The following is a 20456-nucleotide window of genomic DNA, read 5'->3' as shown; positions in this document are numbered from 1 at the left end:
GGAAGCCCATGACTCAGTTTCTAACCCATGGAAGAATAGCTCTTGGAAATGAGGGATGTGGAAGTGTCTACAGGAGCTCTTGAAGCTCCTGTACCTATAACTAACTCCTGTTCCCCCAGTCCCCAAATACAGGTCTTCTGTAAATATCCTTCCCATTCTCCCTATTACTCCTTAGGGACGGTAGGTGAGAACCATCCCCATTTCACGAAGGAGGAAGTAGTGTTAAGGACTAGAAATGACCTGCCCAAGACACTGGCCTTGAACTCTGGTGCTCTCCCTGGGAGTCTGGGTTACATATAAAATGCCTCACTGGGACACTACTTTGGGGGTGGGGGGCAGTGGTGTGGGGATGGCCCTATGAGCACAGAGCTTTGAGGAGGGACCTAGCAAGGAGGCACTGTCACCCAGCCTACCACACAGTCCAGATGTGAAGCAGCTGGTGATTAACAATGGACCCCCAGATAAAGCTGACAAACACTGGGATGCTGCCTTCACTTGGGACTGATTGCTAAAGGACCCTGGAGGAGTTTCCTTGTCCTGAGGATACTGATGCAGGGGTTCTGGAGGCCTGGTTGGCTTTGGCAGTTCCCAGAGCGGGCCAATGTCTGGTGGGCAGTTGGCAGAGGTGATTTCTTCTTGGGAGGTGGACAAGACAAACCGCCTTTTCAAAGCTGAGGCCTGAGAGAAGGTAGCGGGAGGGGGGAAACTACAACTCCCAGAAGCCCTTGCTCCCCGGCGAGTCGAGTATGGTTGCCATGGTTTCAGAAAACAATATGGCCGCTTCCAGCTGGGAAGTGAGTCTTTGGGTTAGAGAGGCAGAGGAGGATCTGGGCGGCTGCACTGGCGATAGAGGAAGCTCTTGAGGGGTCGTGAGGTTGGGCCTGGACGCTGCACGGCTGGAACGGCCTGACCTTTCTGAGGGCGCCAATGGCGGGCAGCGTGGACGAGGAAGCGCTACACCAACTGTACCTGTGGGTAGACAACATCCCTCTGTCCCGGCCCAAGCGAAATCTCTCCCGGGACTTCAGTGACGGAGGTGTGCGCTCCAGCGTGTGCGTGTGTGTGTGTGTGTGTGTGTGACAGACGTGTGAGCTCCAGCGTGTGTGTGTGTGTGTCCGCGTGCGCGCCTGGGTGTGTTCTGTATGTCCTTGTGTGTCTACGCGTTCTGTCCTGTATGTACGGGTGTACGGGGTGTGTGTGCACACGTCTCTTGTGCTTGTGTGCTTGTGGCGGCGGAGGTGGGGGTGGGTTGGTGGGAGGGGTGTCTGACTATCTCCTAGGACTTCAATTGTAGAAGTGTGCATCTTGGGTATGTGGGCATGTGTGTGTCCATATTATGTATACATGTTCTATCCTTTATGCATGTGGGGTGTGTGTGTGTGTGTGTGTGTGTGTGTGTGTGTGTGTGTCTGAGTCTGTGACTCCCTCCTGGGACTTTAATGACTAAGATGCGTTCTGTGTATGTACTTGTACATCTCTCTGTGTGTGTGTGTGCATGCCTATTCCTGTATTTTATATATCTGTCTTGTGGAAGTCTCAGCATGTGTTTGGTCATATGTGTGTTGACATGTTCTGTCCTGTACGTATGAGTGGGGATGTTGTGTGCATATGTTTCTTTGTGATTGTGTAGGTATGTGTCGAAGACTGTCTCCTGGGATTTTAATAACAGAAGTATGCATCTCTCTGTGTGTATATTGGTGCATATGTGACACTTTGTGCTTCTATGTGTGTGTGTTGGTGACTGTCTCTTAGAACTCCAGTGATAGAAGTATGTGTCTGTGTATGTGTTTCTGCATCTGTATCATTTTGTGTGTGTGTATTTATGTCAATTCCTAGGGTGAGGCCCCAGCCTCCTGAAGGGTTCTCTTTGAGACTCATAGAGGACCAGAGACCTAGTTTTTATATGCCTCGAGTTAATGGCAAAGGAATGCAGCTCCTCTGGGGTGTGCTGGAATTTTTGTCTCTGGCTGATCACTCATCTTGCTTTCTTACCTCACCTCCATATCATCCTTACCCCTTTCCACATCTCCACCTCTCCACTTGGCCCCACCACTCTGCAAACCCTGATTCTCCCATCCCACCAATTCCTTCTCCCTCCCCCTTCTTCCTTACCCATCTCTACAACTTCCATGTCTGCTCCCACCCCCTCTCCCTCAGTCCTGGTCGCAGAGGTCATCAAGTTTTACTTCCCCAAGATGGTGGAGATGCACAATTATGTTCCTGCTAACTCTCTCCAGCAGAAGCTGAGCAACTGGGGTCACCTGAACAGGTAGCAGAATACCTGGGCACACTAGTGGGATCTCTAGCCCCTACCCTGGGATCCCAGGAAGGGCTTCCCAGCCCCTCCACCTCCCGTGGTCTCCACAGTCCAAGATGGTGGCTGGCTGGGAAGGGACAATGCAGTTACAGAATCTGTCTGGTAACAAAATCAAGGGACTCTTCTTTTGGGGAGGTGACAAGGACCCTCAAGACATATAAACACTGGGCTCAGGTTGGGTGCCCTTCCATTCCCCCAGGGCTGTGCACTGAAGGGCTGCAACTGCTGCACCCCTTTCCATCCCCCAACCCTTCACTTCATCCCCCCCAGGAGCCAGTCCACCATCCCTGTGTCTGCCCCCCAGGAAGGTGCTGAACAAGTTGAGCTTCTCTGTACCAGATGACATGATGCGCAAGATCGCACAGTGTGCCCCAGGCGTGGTGGAGCTGGTGCTCATTCCACTGAGGCAGTGCCTGGAGGAGCAGCAGAGGCGCAGGAAGCAGGGCACCAGCTCCTTACAGGTGCCACCCCACTCCAGTTTCTTGCACTGCTCTGGGGGAGTTTCCCAGGCAGCAGAACGCTGTGCCTCAGCAATAAGTGTGGGAGAAGGGTGCCTGGCTAAAGGGGGCCTGGCGGGGGGAGGGTGCTCTTTGGGGGTGGGCAGCCTGAGCTTACAGTAGACCCCCGGGGTTCTTTCAGGAGCTGGCTCCCCAGGATGGCACTGACTACATGGATGTGGGTAAAGTGGCCTTTACTTTTCTTCCCTCCCAGGAGGAGCTTTCCTCCTGTCCTTCCTTCCTGTGGGGGAAGGGGTGGGGGTGTGGGGAGGTGGAAAACAGGGCTCCATCAGGATTACCCCTACACTTGCCTTGTCTCAGGTTTGTCCCAGAAGGCCCGAGGGGAAGGTGCTCCAGACCCCCAGGGTGGGGGGCAGCTCAGGTAAGGAAACTGGGAGCTCCTGACCTCACCAAGCCTGGAATCTCCCTATGCACATGGCTAGGAGGTGAGGGTGAGGGTTGCACCTGGAAAGGTAGGGAAGTCAGGGATGGGTGGGGGAGGGGGTGGGGGAGAGAAGGCCTGGTCGAGGGACACTGGAAGGGTGAGGGTGGGGCCCAAGATCCAAGCCTGGGCTAAGCTGCTTCTCACGCCAGGGTGGGCCGGCTGCCTGTGCCCCGGCCTCTGGGGTATAGCCAGACGCTACAGGGCGACCGAAGCTTCGTCCTCCAGATTGCTGAAAAGGAGCAGGAGCTGTTGGCCTCGCAAGAGACTGTGCAGGTCAGGGCGCACTGGGAAGGCGCTGGGGGATTGGGGCCTGGAAAGACAGGGGCGGGGGCAGCAGGCCGCAGGGCTTGACCTCTGTGGGGCTCCTCCCAGGTCCTGCAGATGAAGGTGAGACGCTTGGAGCACCTGCTCCAGCTCAAGAACGTGCGCATTGAAGACCTCTCCCGGCGGCTCCAGCAGGCGGAGCGTAAGCAGCGGTGAGCCAGCTGCTCCAATGAGCCTCCTGGGACAAGAGCGCCTCCCCTCTCTTGGGGTGTGAGTGAGCATGGGGGGCGGTGGGACAGGAACCCTCCAAGCTGAGCCCCGTGACTGAGCCACCTCCTTCCACTCCATTCGGGTCAGGAGAATGGACTGCTTTCCAGAACCTAGAAGCCACATGCAGAGACCTGGCATGCACCCCAAAGCAGTGCCTGACACCAGAGGGGGTTCTGCCTTGGTGCTCCCTGTGCTGGGCCTTGGGGGGGTGGTCCCCCAGCTCGGTCCGCACCCCTAGAACCCGGTCCCCGCCCAGCTCTGATGACAGCAGCGTCTCCATCCAGGCTAGTCCTCTGTACCTTGGGCCAAAGGGGAAGCTGCCCCAGACAGCTGAGGGGCTTCCTTGCCCCTCCTGGGAACTCACCTGGGACCCAACTGGAGGCTGGAAAGTGCAACAGCTGAAGAGAAAGGGGTGAGGAGTGAGCTCAGCCAGGAGTGGGGAAGACATGGGCTGTGCCTGTTCCAATTGCCCTCCCCTCACACGGGATATGTTAAGAATGTCTGGGTTGCCCCCATTAAAGGTATGCTCTCCTTCCTGTGCCTGCCTTCTGTTCTCTGAGGGCAGTGATTTCCTGTCCCCCTTGTGCTACCCCCCCACCCCTTAAGTGAAAGAGCCTTGTGGGCCCAGAGTGGGTCTCAACTCGTGGGTAGCTGGGCCCTGAAGTGGCCACTGCTTGGTAGGTTGATGATACCACCAGGGGTTAGATCTTGTGCACTAGGACAGCCTGACTTCTAACTCTGGCCTTAGACTGACCCCCAAACCTATCCTCACAGTGTCCTCCAACCCTGTCCAAACCCAACCACAAACCCAGGCTTCAGATTCTCACCAAATGTAGCCACATAGTCACCCTCAACCCTGCTTATGGACTCACCCCTAAACCTGTCCTCTATATGACTCCCAACCCTGCCCACAGACTGACCCCAAGTTCTGTGGACCAAGGCCAAGCTTGACTCCCAACCCTGACAAAGATACCATGGCCTTTGGTGCCATCAGCCTTTGGTGCCAGGCTGGAACTGAGTCCGTGTTGTTAGATCTTCTGATATTTCAAAAGAGGAACAAGAAGAAGCAGAGGAGGAGGAAGAGGAAGAATAAGAATTTTTTAAAGCCCCATGTGGACTAAACAAAATACATTTATATCTTACTCTGGGCGCACTGTCTGCCACTTTTAGAGCTTGAGGAATAGAATAGACATGTGAATACAACTGTGGGGGAGGCATACCGGGGCACATGGAATGGTGGGTTGGGTAATAAGAAAGCATCTGGCAAGAGTGGATGGGCTGGGATCAGAATGTAGAAATCTCCAATGACCATGCTGGAGGACAGCATCTCAAACGTCAGAGTGTGCATGCATCACGCAAAATTACGCTAAAAAGTTTGAGGCTCTTCTGGAGACAGTCCCAGAGCACAGAGCGCTTTGGAGCAGGGGAGGATTCAATGGTAACAATAGCTCATGAAGATTAATTTACCGACAGTGTGTTCACCAGAGACCAGAAGATAGGTTAGAGGCCACAGGGATCCAGCGAAGGGTAGGAGCCTTGGGGGCTCCCAAAGGCAGTGACCCCGCTCTTTCTGAAAGGAAGCTGGCCTTAAGCCATTTTCCTACCATCTCTCTCCTAGTTATGTTGGAAGAAGGGACCGTTCCCCGCGGGTACTTTAGGGACCCAGTTCCAGCCAACGAAATCGGGAGGGGGTGTTGTTCAAGGACTTGCAGGCGCAGCAGCGGCTAGAACCCTTAAAGATCCATGGGCTACGTTTCTGCTCCCACACTCTGTGCAGGCGCCCACATCCCACCCCGGGGCGCTGAACTAGGCACATCTCCCTGCCATTGCGACCGCCTCCGTGGAGATCGAGAGCAGAGGCTGCGGTCTCCGGCGGCTCCTGCACAGGTTCTCCCAACCCCCACCCCGCGGGCCTTTGTTCTGATTTTTATCCGGGCCAGCAGGGCACCCGAGACGCGTCTCAGGTCCTCACGGGAGCGCTTCCTCCGAGGCAGGGGGATGGGACGGAAGGGGAAGATGCCGAAACCCGGGGATCGCAGAGCGGGAAGAATGGAGGGTTCCTCCGCTCCCGGACAGGACCTAGCGATGCCCGTATCGACTGCCAATGCGGGCTTGGAAGCCTCGGAAGAAAGGCGACTTTCAGGTGCCCCACCTAGCTCTGAGCCCCACCTTACGGCCGCTCAAGGGGACAGAGCCCACGGGACACCCCTTCCAAGTTGGGCGGAGACAGGAGATGCAAAACCCCAGGGTGAAAGTGGACACACGCAGGGCCTATTAAAGGCGCTTCTTGCTTTTCTCGCTTCTGCGGTATCCTGCCGCCTGGCCACAGAGAGCGCCCTGGCTGACTTCATCGCGAGACTTGCCGGGCCCCGGGGCGTGGGGTCGCACGGCGCAGCCGCAGGGGCTCCTGCAGGTGACGCAGAGGCGCAACGCCCGTTGGCGGTTCTTTGGGGCCCGCTTATTGGTCCGAAGTGCCCTCGCCCAACCCCTTCGGTCGACCAATGGGCGGAGGCGGGGGGTGTGCCCTTGACGCGGGCGGCAGCAGCGTAGGGCGCTCTTCTCTCGTTCTGCGTTGAGACACCGCTGCTGCCGCCACAGCCACGGCTCCCGCCACCACCACAGCTGCCGCCGCCGCTGCCGCGGTCGTCCCTGCCCGTCCTAGCCTCGGGGTGCTCCCCGCACGGTGAGACTGCTTTTCCTTCCGCCACCTCCCGGTTCCGCCCCACTCGCGGAGATCCCCTCCCAGCGGAGCCGCTGTTCTGGGTAGTCGGTGCCTGCGACCCCATCCGGCTGGGGCTGGAGGGTTCCACTGTCGGGCCCGGGACGGGGAGGGCTCCCTGGCATCTGAGCTGGGGAGATGTCAGGCCCCAGGGCCGCAGGTGACCGTTAGGTGGTAGAGCTGGAGTGTTTTCCACGGGGCGCTGTCGGGGGCACGTGTGACACAGTGAGGGCGGGCGCCTAATGGGGTCAGCGCCATCAGCAACTCCGCGCCCCGCCCTCCATTGTCATCGCCTCAATGTGTGACCTTGGACGAGTAGCCTCTGAACTTTGCGTGGCTCGGCACCTTCAGGGAGGAGGGCTGTAATGTCGGGGAGTACGGGCTCCCGAGACTACAGCGTCAGCAGAGATGAGGGTGGGGACGGCACAGGATTATGAGGGACAGAGCCGACGCCTCGCAGCCCGGGAGGAGTGTGATGTGGGGGGCGTCCAGACTCCTTTGTCCCCTTAGAAGATGAGGATGGGGTGGGGATGGGGGCGCCACACCCACGGGGATGGAGGCGGGAGAGGGTACAGATTCCTATATCCAGGCCCCTGATGTCTCTGGGAGCTTGGCCACCACCTCCCCTTTGTCACAGAGCAGGAAAGGTTCGTTTAGGTTCTGGACCAGTGTTCCTGTTAGTGAGCAGGAACCCTGGTGGACTGAGAAGGGTGGGCTTGGGTTGCCTTTCCTCTTGAACCTTGGCCTTGGGAAGTGTGGGTAGGGCGTTTCTCTGCTCAGGGAGCTGAAGAAGGCCAGAGGCAGCTGTCACCCGCTGGACCTGGCCTGGCCTCTGCTAATTGGGGCCTGGGTGGGGCAGGCAGTCTGGAGGCTAGAGGGGTCTGAGCAACCTCTAGCTGGGGGCCTGAGAGGTTGTGGGGAGGAGATGCTGGGGAGAGGAGGGCAGCACTTCTTGGGGAGAAAGGAGGGTGTGAGATGGTGGGGGTCCCTTCCTCAGTTCACCCCTGCTCCACCTATTCTTTTTTAAAATTAATTAATTAATTAATGGCTGCCTTGGGTCTTCGTTGCTGTGCGCGGGCTTCCTCTAGTTGCGGTGAGTGGGGGCTACTTTGTCGTTGCAGTGTGCGTGCTTCTCATTGCCATGGTTTCTCTTGTTGTGGAGCACCAGCTCTAGGCGTGCGGGCTTCAGTAGTTGTGGCATGCGGGCTCAGTAGTTGTGGCTCACCGGTTCTAGAGCACAGGCTCAGTAGTTGTGGCGCACGGGCTTAGTTGCTCTGCGGCATGTGGGATCTTCCCCGACCAGGGCTCGAACCTGTGTCCCCTGCATTGCCAGGCGGATTCTTAACCACTGGGCCACCAGGGAAGCCCTCCACCCGTTTTTAAGAGAGAGAACACCCATACTTATCCTTGCAACTTTGGCCTGCTGGAGGAAGGAGGAAATGGAGTCATATCCAGTCTGAGTTGATGTAAAACTGTCACAACCACTCCTGACCTCCAGCCTTGCCTTTCCAGGTCTTGTTTAGGTATGTGGGCCCAGTCCTATGTCAGGTCCTGGAGTCAGCAGGTTAGTGTGACCTCAGTGGGTTCTCTTTTTACACGCTTGAGCTTTGATGAGAGGCTTCTGCGGGACTGAGTGCTTAAGCCAGGACTGAGTCCTAGGCTGGGGTGGGGAGGGTGGAAGATTGTAGAGTACCTGGCTCGAAGTCCTTGAACAGGTTGAGAATGGGGATTAGGAATGAATGAGAAACGAGGCCCCAAGAAGCATGTTCCTAGCCACAAAGCAGAGGACAAGCTGGGGCTGGTCCTACGATGCCTGGGGTTTGGGGACTGCAGAGACGTGCTGTGGGGATGCAGCTGTGAGGTATAGGGCAAGAGGGTGGCAGGTTCTGGAGCTCCACTTTGCCATGGACAGACTGTCTTTGACCCTCCCTCCAGCCTTGGGCCCCAGTGTGGGACAGCCTGGAGTAGCAGCTAGCACTCTGTGTGCAGGGCAGGAATCTAAGGGGCTGAGAACTCTGAGTTCCTGTGTAACTGTCCATCTGTCCATTTGCCCAGCTGCCCTTTCCCTGTTCTGCTTCTTGTGCCAGAGGCGCCACTGGGCATGGCTGAGCCCTGCCCTGGGTAGGATAACCTCAAAGCAGCCTTTCTCTCTAAAGCTGAGAGGGATCTGAGCTGGGAGCTCTGTTTCCCAGAGAGAAGGTTCCGCCAATTTCCCTGAGATTAACTGAGAGCTGAAGGAGTCCCCGAAGGCCCTTGTTCCAGCTTCCCAGCCCTCCCCATCCTGTAACTCTCTGTGGTACCACCCCTGACCTGTTGACAGCCCATCTGAAGGTGGGGGTGTCTTTTTTTTTGCTCGAGTGGGATGTATATTCTTCACATCTTCTTTATGAGTCCTTCTGGTTGTAGGGCATAGTGGGCTCCCAGCAGTCTGCTCTCTGGAAATCTCTGGAGACCTGGTGGGGAGGGAAAGGCAGGATGAAGGAAGGGAGAGGGAGGCCTCTCAGCCCTTGAGCTGTTTTTCTTTTTCTTTTTTTTTTTTTTTTTTAATAATTCATTTTTGGCTGCGTTGGGTCTTCGTTGCTGCATGCGGGCTTTCTCTAGTTGCGGCGAGTGGGGGCTACTCTTGAGGTGCCCGGGCTTCTCAGCATGGTGGCTTCTCTTGTTGCGGAACCCGGGCTTTAGGTGCACAGGCTTCGGGAGTTGTGGCTCGTGGGCTCTAGAGTGCAGGCTCAGTAGTTGTGGCGCTGGGGCTTAGTTGCTCCGCGGCATGTGGGATCTTCCTGGACTAGGGCTTGAACCCGTGTCCGCTGCATTGAAAGATGGATTCTTAACCATTGCACCACCAGGGAAGTCCCTTGAGCTGTTTTCTGAGAAGACTGAAGGCCCTGTGGCCCACCCTGAGGGCCATTCCTGACTGTTCCAGGATTGGCCTGAAGTGCCTCTTTGATGCTGAAATTGCTTTTGCTTCAGAAACCAGTCCTTTGGGGGATTTGTTCTGCAATGGTGGGGGTGGAGTGGGGAGCATTGTCACAAAGCTTCAGGCACCAGCTGCACCAAACCCACTGAGGAAGAGGCCACTGCTTATTTCTGTGTTGCAGATGAGGAAACTGAGGCCCAAAGACACGGAGTAACTTTGCCGTGCAGCCTGAATTTAAATCATGGTCTTGACCATGTCCCTGCTGCCTCTTGGGGGCTGTGCCACTTGGGCCACGATCAAGACTTGGCTGGCACAGGAGGAGGCCTGGGGTTTCAAGGGGGCCTAATGGTTCCCTATGGACACAGCTGCCGCAAGAGGAGGCCCGATGCCATCTCCTCCCGATTCTGATGAAGAATTGTGCGTGGACGAGAGTCTGGCTCACAGGGGACAGCGACCAGAGAGGCTTTCTGCTGAGAAAGGAGCTTTTTCCAGCCTTCTCTGGGCCCCTGAAGTCACTTGCCTCCTCACTCTACGTTCTCATTGCCCAAGGGTTACAAGGCAGTGCCTGAGTGCTTGCTCTGTCCTGAGCTCTGGGCAGTGCAAGAGACGCAGGTTCTGCCCTCAGTGGACCTTCCATTTCAAGGTTGAGGGGGCAGGTAACAGCTGATTGTGGCCAGGCTAGAAGATGCCCATCGGGGGGCCCCACTCTGAGATGGGGGGAAGGGAGTGCTCTCCAGGGCAGGGATTGGCTTAAAGAATGAGGTGGGGCGTTCCTCTTCTGAGAGCCTCTGGTCCCTGGTGCCACATCTGCCTAGAGGGCCCAGCTGAGAGGCCCATGCTTGGGCTCCACTTAGTTTGGTCATTCATTCATTTAACAAATATAAACTGAACACAGCTGCTCCCTGCCAGGTGCTGGGCTGGGTGCTGGGAACACAGCGTTTGGCAAAAACACAGTCACCGCCCTTGTAAGGTGGGGGACATAGATATCAAATGATCCCAGAAGTGAGAAAGGGGATCCTTTTTGAAGATTTTCAGGCCTATCCTGGGATGGGCAGTGGTGGGATGGGATTGTGCTACCTTGAAAAACGTCCTCTGGAGCTGAGACCCAGGCTGGGGTGTGGATGGGGGGCAGGATTGTTCCAGGCAGAGGGGATGGCCTGGGTTAAAGCAGGCAGGCAGGCAACAGGCAATGGACTGGGGAGGAAGACAGGGACCGGACCCTGTTTGTACTGGGGTTTTATGAAGTGAAGAGAGTTTTATGAAGAGCCCCAGGAGCCTTTGCTTACCAGCCACTGTTTAAGAGTTTCATCCAGGCCTCCTAGGAAATGTTCTGGGAAATGGGGGCATCTTGTCATTTCCCCTGGCTGCAGAGGTTGGCTGGAGCAGCCTCTGCCCAAGGTAGGAGGAGGGTCCCCTTGCTCTTGGCCAAGTTTCACATGCTCTGAGTCCACAGCTTCAGGGGGTGGCTGGAGTGGGTAGGGTAGGGCAGGCCTCTTTCCAGGGGCCAGGCTCTCTGGGACAGCTAGGCATTCCAGGGCTCAGGAGCTGCCCTTCTGGGAGTGACCTCAGAGTACTCACCTGGGGCTGTTTCTGCCCTGGCCACCCCTGCATTCCTGAGACCCAAGCCTTGCCTTTCCCTGTACCTCCTGAGGCCTCGTATGCGGGCTCTTGGTACCCAGGCTGTTTGCCCTGCCATTGATGCCAGGCTTGGGCCTAGGTGGACTTCTCTTGCATTGGGAAGTAGGGAGGGAGGTGAGGCCTGCTCTCAGGGCAGCTCGGCACCTGGTGGGCCTCGAGGTTATGCCCTCCACAGGCCCAACTCTGAGGCCACCCTGAGTTGGCTAGTCTCTTCATTCCCTGGACTAGCCAACGTCGTTCACCTTATCTCTACTTTAGTGTGTATCTCTGACAAATACGGACATACTTCTCTACGTAATCCAATTCCATTATCGCACCTAACTGATCAGCTCTTCTTTCTTAATGTCATCTAAGATGCAGTCCCACTCAGTCACATTTCCCAATTATCCCCTAAATGTCTCTTTTTATAGATAGTTAGAAATCCCCTACCCCATTTATTTTTCTTCTGGAAACTGATGTGGTGGAAAAAACGAGGGCAGTTTTCCCATTCTTGGTCTCTTTTTGTGTTAATTTAGAACAGTGGTTGGCAAACTTTTTCTGTGAAGGGCCAGATAGTAAATATTATAGACTTTGCAGGCTATGTGGCCTCTGTAGCAACTACTCAAAGTAGTTTTGCTTTAGTGCAAAAGCAGTTTTAGGGAATTCCCTGGCGGTCCAGTGGTTAGGACCCAGCACTTTCACTGCCAGGCCCAGGTTCAATCCCTGGTCTGGGAACTAAGATCCCACAAGCCGCATGGCAAGGCAAAACAAACAAACAAATAAAAAAAACAGAAGCAATTTTAGACAACACGTAAACAAATGAGCACGGTTGTGTGCCAGTAAAACTTTACAAAAAACAGTGGCGGCCCCCACAGGCTGTAGTTGGCCCATCCCCTATCTAGAACAACCTCCCTCCTTTATTTTCCTTCTTACAGTTTGGAAAAAAATTAGGTCAATTGTTCTGTAGAATATCCTGCCTTCTGGGTTTGTCTCCTTGCTTTCTCGTGGAGTCATTTAATTTATTCTGCTGGCCTCTGTGTTTTTGGTAAGCTGAAGTTGGAGTTCTAGGGGCTTGTTAGATGCAGGTTAGACATTTGGGGCGGGGCTGCCCTGTTAGCACTGCTGTGACTTGGTGCTGCCTCACATCAGTAGGCATCAGTGTGTCCAGTTGTCCCACTCTGAGTGAGAGTAGATTGACTAATGCAAGACTGGCTGTTGTCACATCCCTCCATTGCAAACTCGTTCCCTTTAACCCTAGGTCATCTGTCAGTGGCACTTGCGCATATGTGAGCATCCATTTCAACCTTTGCCTTACTGGTTTAGCACCCACTGATTAGTGTTGCTCCTAGCATTTGTGTTTTGGGGGTTGCAGAATTATTTAGCAGTTGGTCATTCCTTTGTTAAAGAAGAGCTGTCCTTTAACCACCAGGGCAAGTTGGTTATAGGAAAGGCCAAGAGACAGGCTGAATTAGTTCTCTATATTGCCAGTTTTTAGTAGAGAGTTAGGGCATTGCTACTGTCAGTAGTGACAAATGGGGATTTGGGTTTGTTTGTTTTGCTTTCTCCCATTTTTTGTAATCTCTGTGATTGCTCTGATTTTATGTAATTCCATCTGTTTCCATCAGTTGCACTTATTATTCTTTTTGATGCTGAGATGGTCTCAGCCCAGTCTTTCAGAGGCCGGGCTGCTCACACAGGCTTCCTGGAGGCACCTCCCACAGTCTCTGCCCTGAGGCTGCCCTTGGGGAGCTGAGCTGGGAGGCCAGCTGGATAGTAATCAAGCCAGAGTCTGAATGGTGGGTTTCGATGGACGGCAACCCCTTCATGGGTATCTGTTCTGTATATGGCCCTGACCGATCACTCGGAGGGAAAGCTCTGAGAACATGTTTTATTATGTGAGTCCGCATATTTGCCCCCCTCCAAGCATACTGTTAACTCTGACCTGGACCCACTTGTGCAACGTGAATACTGTGGTCTCTGGATGTAGGATGGTACAGCCTGTGTGTCTGGGATGGGCCAACCCTTGGGTCACCAGCACCAGAACTGACCCCTGGAAAGTGCCAGTGAAGTCCCCTTCCTTTGCTGGTTGCCTCTTCCCACCAGCCTCAGGTGGGCTGGGCACAAGAGGCTTGTGCTGGTGCTTTGGCACTCAGAAGCTGCAGCTCAGTACATGCTGGCCAGGCCCTGGGTCAGTAGTGTGTCAGGCAAGGGTGAGGGCTCTTGGTGAATGTGGGGAGTGGGTGGAGGAGTGGGGGGGCAGAAGCCCCCTCTGCTAGGGGGTGCAGGTACCACTAGGGCTACTGAGAGCAGCAGGGGTTTGAGTCCTTCCTAAAGGGAACTCTCTGCTCTCCCCTAGCCACAGGCCCATTGGTGACCCTGACCCCTGCCCTCCCCACTCCCCATGCATCAGGCTTCTGCTGGTGTCCCTGGAGCATGGGAAGCTGCTGAGTTTGACCGGTGGTGTCTGGCAGGAGCTGCGTGTCTCACCCTGTGGCAGGGAGGGCGTCCATGGCTGCAGCCAACAAGGGTGAGTGCCTGCCTGGTCTGGCGGGGTTTGTAGCATCTTCCAGCGGGCCCTGGTGGGAAGGGGCATTGCTGCATGTGGGGCCTGCGTTGGCTGTGAGTGTGTGTGTGTCTGTCTGAACGTGAGGTACTAATTACATTACACCAGTGTTTGTTCTGGGGACACCCAAGCCAAACCCGGGGACCCCTGCTGGCTCCATGGTGTGCTGGTCTTTGGAGGTGTGTGCCTTCATGGCCCCATGTTCCAGCCTCCCTGTTCCACTGTGGGGGTTGGGGAGCACAGGGGGCTTTGTGTGAGCATTGAGGCTGCTGAGGTGGGTAGGGCCACAGCAGGTTGTGGAAAGGAATTTGGGTTTCATTCAGAGTCCAGAAGTGCTCATAGAAGGTTTTAGGCACGAGAAGCCTGGTAGGATATATCAGGGTCAAGTCTGGGGGGCTCAGCGGGGAATGTGAAAATGCTAGGCTGGCCCCCTGGCCCTCCACTGAGTGTGCAAGAACCCAGGCAAGGGCTGGCCCAGGCCCTCCCACCAAAAGGACTCTGGGTAGGGCTCTTGGGAGCCCTAGGGGCTGTAGGGGTCAGAGAGGATTGGGGTCATGCTCTTGGCAAGATGGGCCTCTTTCAGCCTTAGCCTCCCCCGGCGCAGGCCCTCAGCCCAGTTCCCACGCTCTGCCTGCCTTAACTCCCTGACTTCCTGGCCTTGGAGAACCTGACCCAGCTGGAGACAGCTGCGGGCCATGTGAGTGGTTAAGCAGAGGAGGGAAAGGCGTCTCTGGGAGGGGTCCTGGAGGCTCCCCTGGGTTCTTCCTTCTTACCTGCCAGTGATCAGTGATGAGGTTTAGAGGGAGCTGCGGCCCCTCCTAGGAGGGCTGAGTGTGGTTTTTGACCCTGTTTCTCCCACTCCCAGGCAGGTCCCATAAAGCCCAATCCTGTCTCTGCCCTTCTCCCCTCTCAAGTTGGGTCAGCAGGAGGGGCAGGCAGGGGGCCTCAGGTACTGACAGACCTGGAAGAGGAGGTCCCAGAGATGGGGAGCTTGGCACTGTGAAGGAGAGCATGGGGCAGGGTATCCTGAGGACTGGGGCTGAGTCCTGCAGTGCTTGGTGTTTGGAGTCGGGAGGACTGTCTCTTCCCTGTCAGCCCCATTCCCTCTAAGTGAAGGGTCATATTAGCTAATCCCTGAATCCCCCCCCAAACCCTCTCTCAGGATGAGTATTTTCTGTGGGAGGACTGAGCAGGTAGGGGCAGGTGGGAGCCTCAAGCCTTATGGTCACCACTGTCCAGTAGGATGTGGCCTAGCCCAGCAGTGGATGCTGGATGATGTGAAGGACAGTCGCAGAGGGCGGAGAGGTGACACGGTGGAGTAGTTTACTGGGATAGGTGAAGGCAACAGCCCCTGTAGCCCTCTCCCACTCTCTTCGTAGGCAATAAGCCCAGAGTCCGAAGTATCCGCTTTGCAACAGGCCATGATGCAGAAGGCTCCCAGAGCCACGTCCACTTTGATGAGAAGCTGCATGACTCTGTGGTCATGGTCACCCAAGAGAGCGACAGCAGCTTTCTGGTCAAGGTATGTGTGCATCTCTCCCGCACACCCCCGCCCCCCCCATCATCAGCCTTATTCCCTCTGTCTTCTCCCTGGCCCTGCCTGGCTTCCTGAGCCTGTTCCATTTCCTCTAAGTTGGCTCCATAGGCACATCTTTGTCCTTCCCTGGGCTTTGGTTTCCCTATTTGTAAAATGGGAAGTGTGTGACTGTGATAAGATGAGTGCACTTAGGACAGGGGTCCCCAACCCTCAGGCCACGGACCATTACTGGTCCATGGCCTGTTAGAAACCAGGCCACACAGCAGGAGGTGAGCAGCAGGCGAGTGAGCGAAGCTTCATCTGTATTTACAGCTACTCCCCATTGCTCGCATTACCGCCTGAGCTCCACCTCCTGTCAGATCAGTGGCGGCATTAGATTCTCATAGGAGTGGGAACCCTACTGTGAACTGTGCATACAAGGAATCTAAGTTGCCGCGCTCCTTATGAGAATCTAATGATCTGAGGTGGAGCTGAGGCAGTGATGTGAGTGCTGGGGAGTGGCTGCAAATACAGATTATCATTAACAGAGGTTTGACTGCACAGAGGCCATAATAAATCAGTTGCTTGCAGACTAATATCAAAACCCTATCAGTGGGCTTCCCTGGTGGCACAGTGGTTGACAGTTCGCCTGCCGATGCAGGGGACACGGGTTCGTGCCCAGGTCTGGGAGGATCCCACATGCCGCGGAGCAGTTAGGCCCATGAGCCGTGGCCGCTGAGCCTGCGCGTCCGGAGCCTGTGCTTCACAACGGGAGAGGCCACAACAGTGAGAGGCCCTCGTACCACAAAAAAACCCCAAAAAACCCCAAAAAAACCCTGTCAGTAAGTGGCAAGTGAAAACAAGCTCAGGGCTCCCACTGATTCTGCCTTATGGTGAGTTGTATAATTATTTCATTATATATTACAATGTAATAATAATAGAAATAAAGTGCACAATAAATGTAATGCACTTGAATCATCCTGAAACCATACCCACCCCACCCCCACCCCCTGGTCCGTGGAAAAATTGTCTTCCACAAAACCGGCCCCTGGTGCCAAAAAGGTTGGGGACCACTGACTTAGGATGTTACTTGAATGGGAGTGGAGCTGTTGTTATCATCGGCATCACCCCAACCATTGCAATTGGAAGGCAGGTGTCAAGGCTGTGGTGTCGCAGGCCTGGGTTCAGGTCCAGGCCTGCTATTCTGGCTCTGACCTTGGGCAGGTCACCTCAGTTTCCCTTCTCCGAAGTAGAGACAATTTATACCCCAAAGAGTTGGAAATGGAAGGATGTATGTATTCACTCAGGTGTGAGGCTAATTATGCTGATAACAAGGTATGACTTCATTTACTCTTCTTTGCCAAACCTCTGGCTGATTTAGGCTGTTTGCAGTAGTATTTATCACCCCCATGTTTTTCCCCTCGCCTCCTCTACGAGTGGCCACATCTCATGCACTCTTGGCTCCTCTACTGCTAGGACGCACACAGTTGGATCCCACATCCACTTTGGAGGGGCAGGAGGAAGTCTCTGGAGGGGATGGATTGGAGGGAAACAGGGACTGAGGCCCTCATGTTGGACAATAAATCAGGGCTCCAGAGTTGAGCCCTGGAGGGCATGGCGGTGAGGATGCGGGATGGTGTCTGGCTTATTGAGACCACCCTGAGGAGGGGCCCAGAGTCATACCTGTTTGCCCAACTCTAAAACCCTTGCTCTTCCTCCAAGAGCTGACAACTTCCCCAAGGGAATAAACATAATTAACCCAAATTTTCAAAAATAGCTCCCTGCCTCCCATTGCAAAATCCATTCATGTAATTAGAGAAAATCTGGAAGATAGAGAAAACTATAAAGAAATTTAAAAGTACCCGCAATCATACTATCCAGAAATAACTACGGTTAATATTTTGATGTGTGTTATTCCAGTTTCTTTTTTAGCTTTGTTTCCAAAAATGAAAAACTGGTATCACAGTGTATGCACTATGTTTTGCTTGCTTCTGTTGTGAACTGTCTCCTGGTGGTTTCCACGAGATTTTACAACTGCCTGGTATTCCACTATATGTATCATCATTGATTTAGCTGGTTCCCTATTCCTGGTGTTATGGTTTTGTACTGTTATAAATAGGGCAGTGATGAGTATTTTTTTTTTGCACATCTCTGAGTATTTCCCCTGGAAAATTCTGCAAGTGATACAGCTGGATCACAGGGTCACCACTGGCAGGTACAGCCAGAAAGCCCTCTTGAGAGGTGTGCCCTCTACCAGCAGAGTGTGGGGGCCACAGGGACTGAGCTTTATCATGCAGTGACATCATCTGATCTCATTGAAAGGCTAATTGCTCCCCCAAAGGACAGGGCCATCCATTTCCTGAAACTGAACAGGAGAGTGTGTGCCCATGTGAGCTGTGGATACAGCATGCACCCCTGCACCTCCTGGACTGGCACTTTAGTCAGCCTACCTGCCCAACAGCCACCCTGGCCTGTGACCCTTCACATGACTGGAGTTTCCAAGGATGGCCAAGCTCTGTGTATGAACAACAGAAATTGCTCGGGCTGTGAATCAGGGCTGTTGGACACAGTGAGCCTTTGAGTGGGCAGGCAGGAATCCATGTTCATGTGCCAGCAGGGTGGGCCGGAGCCCAGGTTCCATGGCTGGAGCCAGTCTTGTGGGCCAGCTTTGGACTGACACAGCTAGTCTAGTGTCTGTTTTTCTAATTCTATCCCATCCTCCATCTTGTGCTATCTGTGTTGCCTGGTGGCCCCACCATGACTAGAGGACCAGAGTCCCTGGGCTACTGGCTCTGGCCACATGCTGGTAGTGGTGGGAGCAGGTGGATAGCCTCTGTCGTGGGGCTTTAAGCCTCCCCTGTGGGCAGTGGCTGGTGCTTTGCTGCGTGCCACGTGTGGCAGCAGTAGCCAAGAGGTCCAGGGAGGACTATAACCTGACCACGCTGTGGCCTTCAGCCAGTCATTTCCTAGCTTCCATTTCATCATGTATAAAATGGCCACCGAGGAACTTCAGGGCTCATGAGACAGATGCTGAGGAGTGTGTGGGCCAAGCTGTAGGGATGGGGTCCTTGGAGAAAGGGCCTGGAGCTACCCGGCCAGGGGTATGGACCAACTAGAGTGATGGAGGGAGTCAGGCTCCCCTGGGATTGTCAAGGAAGCAAGTGTAGGGCCCCACAGGATCATCAGTGGCACAACCTGGGTGGGCCCTGGGGGAGACTGTAAGTGAAGGTGCCTCCTTCCTTCACCCCTCCTGCTGCAGGTTGGCTTCCTGAAGATCCTGCACAGGTATGAGATTACCTTCACTCTTCCCCCAGTGCGCAGGCTGAGCAAGGAGGTCCAAGAGGCACCTGTCCCCAGCCTGCACCTCAAGCTCCTCAGCGTCATGCCCATCCCAGAAGGTGCGTACCCGGCTTGGGGTGCTGGAAGCCTGCCCTCCTCCAGCAGGGCCTGGGTGTGAGTGGGAGTGAGAGCATGGGGTACTTCCTTCCCCCATCTAGGGCTGATGGGCAGCTCAGCAATCAGGGGACATGATGCCTCTTTATGGTCTTGTAGTGTGGCACCTTGGCAGGTCCCATGCCCCAGGCCTCACTCCCTGGACAGAAGTCCACGGGCTCACACAGTTGGTCTGTGTCTGCTCATCGCCTGATAGTTACCTTAGTGGGACGATGGGAGCCACTGAGGAACTGACTCTGAGCCTCTAGCCCTCCCTCTGCCTGTACCTCAGGAAAAAGCTACTGGAACCTCAGGGACTCTGGGCAGCTACCTCCCAGCACCTGCCAGACCTGGGCTTGGGCTTGGGGCTGCTTCTCTATACCCTGCCAGCTTCAGTGCCCCCCCTTCTCCCAAAGGCTAGGGTATCCGTTTCACCATGTACCGAAGCCCCAGCTTCAGTTTCATTTCCCCCTACCTCCACCTAATGACCTCACCCTTAAGTGGATTGAGCAAGCCCCCTCAGGCCTCTTGCCACCAGATCTGCTCAAGCCCTGCCCTGCCCTCCTTTCCCCTCCCCATCACCCTCTCTCCCTGCCTGCCTTTTTGGGGAATCCCACCTCTTGGAAGCCTGAGTTTGACCTCTGGCCTGCAGGCAGAGGCATGTAGAGCTCAATGAAGAATGGGAAGTTCCTGAGGCCCGTGCGCCCAGCCCTGGGGGTAGGGTCCTGGGCCTTCCTTGCTCCTCTGGAGGTCTTGGTGGTGGGTGGGGGCCAGTGAGTGCTGGGGGGTGGGGGCGGGAGGCCGCAGAGGTGCTGATCGCCCTGGCAGGTTACAGCATCAAGTGTGAGTACTCAGCGCACAAGGAGGGCGTCCTCAAGGAGGAGATGCTGCTAGCCTGCGAAGGTGGCACCGGCACCTGCGTGCGCGTGATGGTGCAGGCACGCGTCATGGGTGAGAGCTCGAGGCCCGGGTCTGGCTAGAGGAGGGAGGCACCAACTTGGCTGCAAGGAGTTTCCACCCTCCTTGAGTCTGAAAAAGGGATCCTTGTCCCGGCCCATCCCCAACCTCCTTGGTGGGTGCCTTTCTCCCCATCCCCTAGCAGAGCCGGCAGGGAAGGTAGAGGAGTCCCCTTGGAGTAGGTGGGGCCAGGGGCCAGCCTGGCATACTGACTTGTCACCTGCCTTGCAGACCGACACCACGGCACACCCATGCTGCTAGATGGTGTCAAGTGCGTGGGTGCTGAGCTAGAATACGACTCAGAGCACAGTGACTGGCACGGCTTCGACTGAGGTCCTCGCCCCCACCTGCCTTGGGGCCTCTCAGCCTTAAACCCCACCTCGTCTCCCCAAATGCTGCGTGATGGTGTAGCTTCCTCACCCTTCCCAGGGATGGGCATGGAGGTGGAGGGTCCAAGGGCCTCCAAGCTGGAGCCTCGCCCACACCTCTCACCTCATTTGTGCCACCTCCCTGCCTCTCCAGCATTCTCCTCTCCCACTTCCTCCTCTCTGTGTGCCTCAGTCTCCTGCTGGAAGAAGTGGGTTGAGCCCCCAAGGAGGCTCTCTAAGGAGGGATGGAGAGGGTCTGGCGTGGGTTCTACCCACCCCCCCTATCCCAAGCCATAGGGGCTCTAGCCAGGGCCTAGGAGAGGAGGGAGCTGGCTCTGTGGTGTAGCTGCCCCCATTACTGCTGCTGCTGTCTTGCTTTAGCCACCTCTCCTGTCCCCCTCCCTCTTTCCCACTGCCGTCCATGCTGAGGAGGAGGGAGGTGCAGTTCCCAATCCCTACCCCCCAGGTCTGTGTTACTTGGTTTTTAAACAACTGGTTGGGATAAAACCCTAAAGAAATAAAACTTCCAGTGGATACCAGAGGCCAGCAGGATTTTTGTTCTCCAGGGCCCTGA

General features: G+C 55.4%; 2 protein-coding genes across 5 annotated transcripts; both read left to right on the top strand.

Annotated features, from left to right (window-relative positions):
- The first annotated feature begins 864 nt into the window (after positions 1-864).
- On the top strand, positions 865-3877 carry SPEF1 (sperm flagellar 1). Of its 2 annotated transcripts, XM_007117398.3 has the most exons (7): positions 865-1036; positions 2158-2269; positions 2622-2778; positions 2957-2996; positions 3136-3196; positions 3409-3532; positions 3632-3877. In XM_007117398.3, exons 1-7 carry the CDS (start codon positions 928-930, stop codon positions 3737-3739), a joined length of 711 nt encoding a protein of 236 aa, XP_007117460.1. In that variant the 5' UTR covers positions 865-927; the 3' UTR covers positions 3740-3877. The 2 variants fall into 2 exon arrangements, with proteins under 2 accessions (XP_007117460.1, XP_028355714.1); XM_028499913.2 differs by lacking the exon at positions 865-1036 and having other exon boundaries at positions 1274-2269.
- A 2435-nt stretch (positions 3878-6312) lies between these two features.
- Positions 6313-20421, top strand: ADISSP (adipose secreted signaling protein). 3 transcript variants are annotated; one of them, XM_007117402.4, is made up of 6 exons: positions 6313-6476; positions 13409-13573; positions 14989-15131; positions 18385-18523; positions 19386-19508; positions 19746-20421. In XM_007117402.4, the coding sequence occupies exons 2-6, from the start codon at positions 13555-13557 to the stop codon at positions 19844-19846; spliced, it is 525 nt and encodes a 174-aa protein (XP_007117464.1). In that variant the 5' UTR covers positions 6313-6476; positions 13409-13554; the 3' UTR covers positions 19847-20421. The 3 variants fall into 3 exon arrangements, with proteins under 3 accessions (XP_007117464.1, XP_007117463.1, XP_007117462.1); XM_007117401.4 differs by having other exon boundaries at positions 13403-13573; XM_007117400.4 differs by having other exon boundaries at positions 6314-6476; positions 13457-13573.
- The last annotated feature ends 35 nt before the right edge of the window (positions 20422-20456 follow it).

Source organism: Physeter macrocephalus, chromosome 14 (genome assembly GCF_002837175.3).
Source record: "Physeter macrocephalus isolate SW-GA chromosome 14, ASM283717v5, whole genome shotgun sequence".
Lineage (NCBI taxonomy): Eukaryota > Metazoa > Chordata > Mammalia > Artiodactyla > Physeteridae > Physeter > Physeter macrocephalus.
This window is presented reverse-complemented; position numbering and strand designations above follow the sequence as displayed.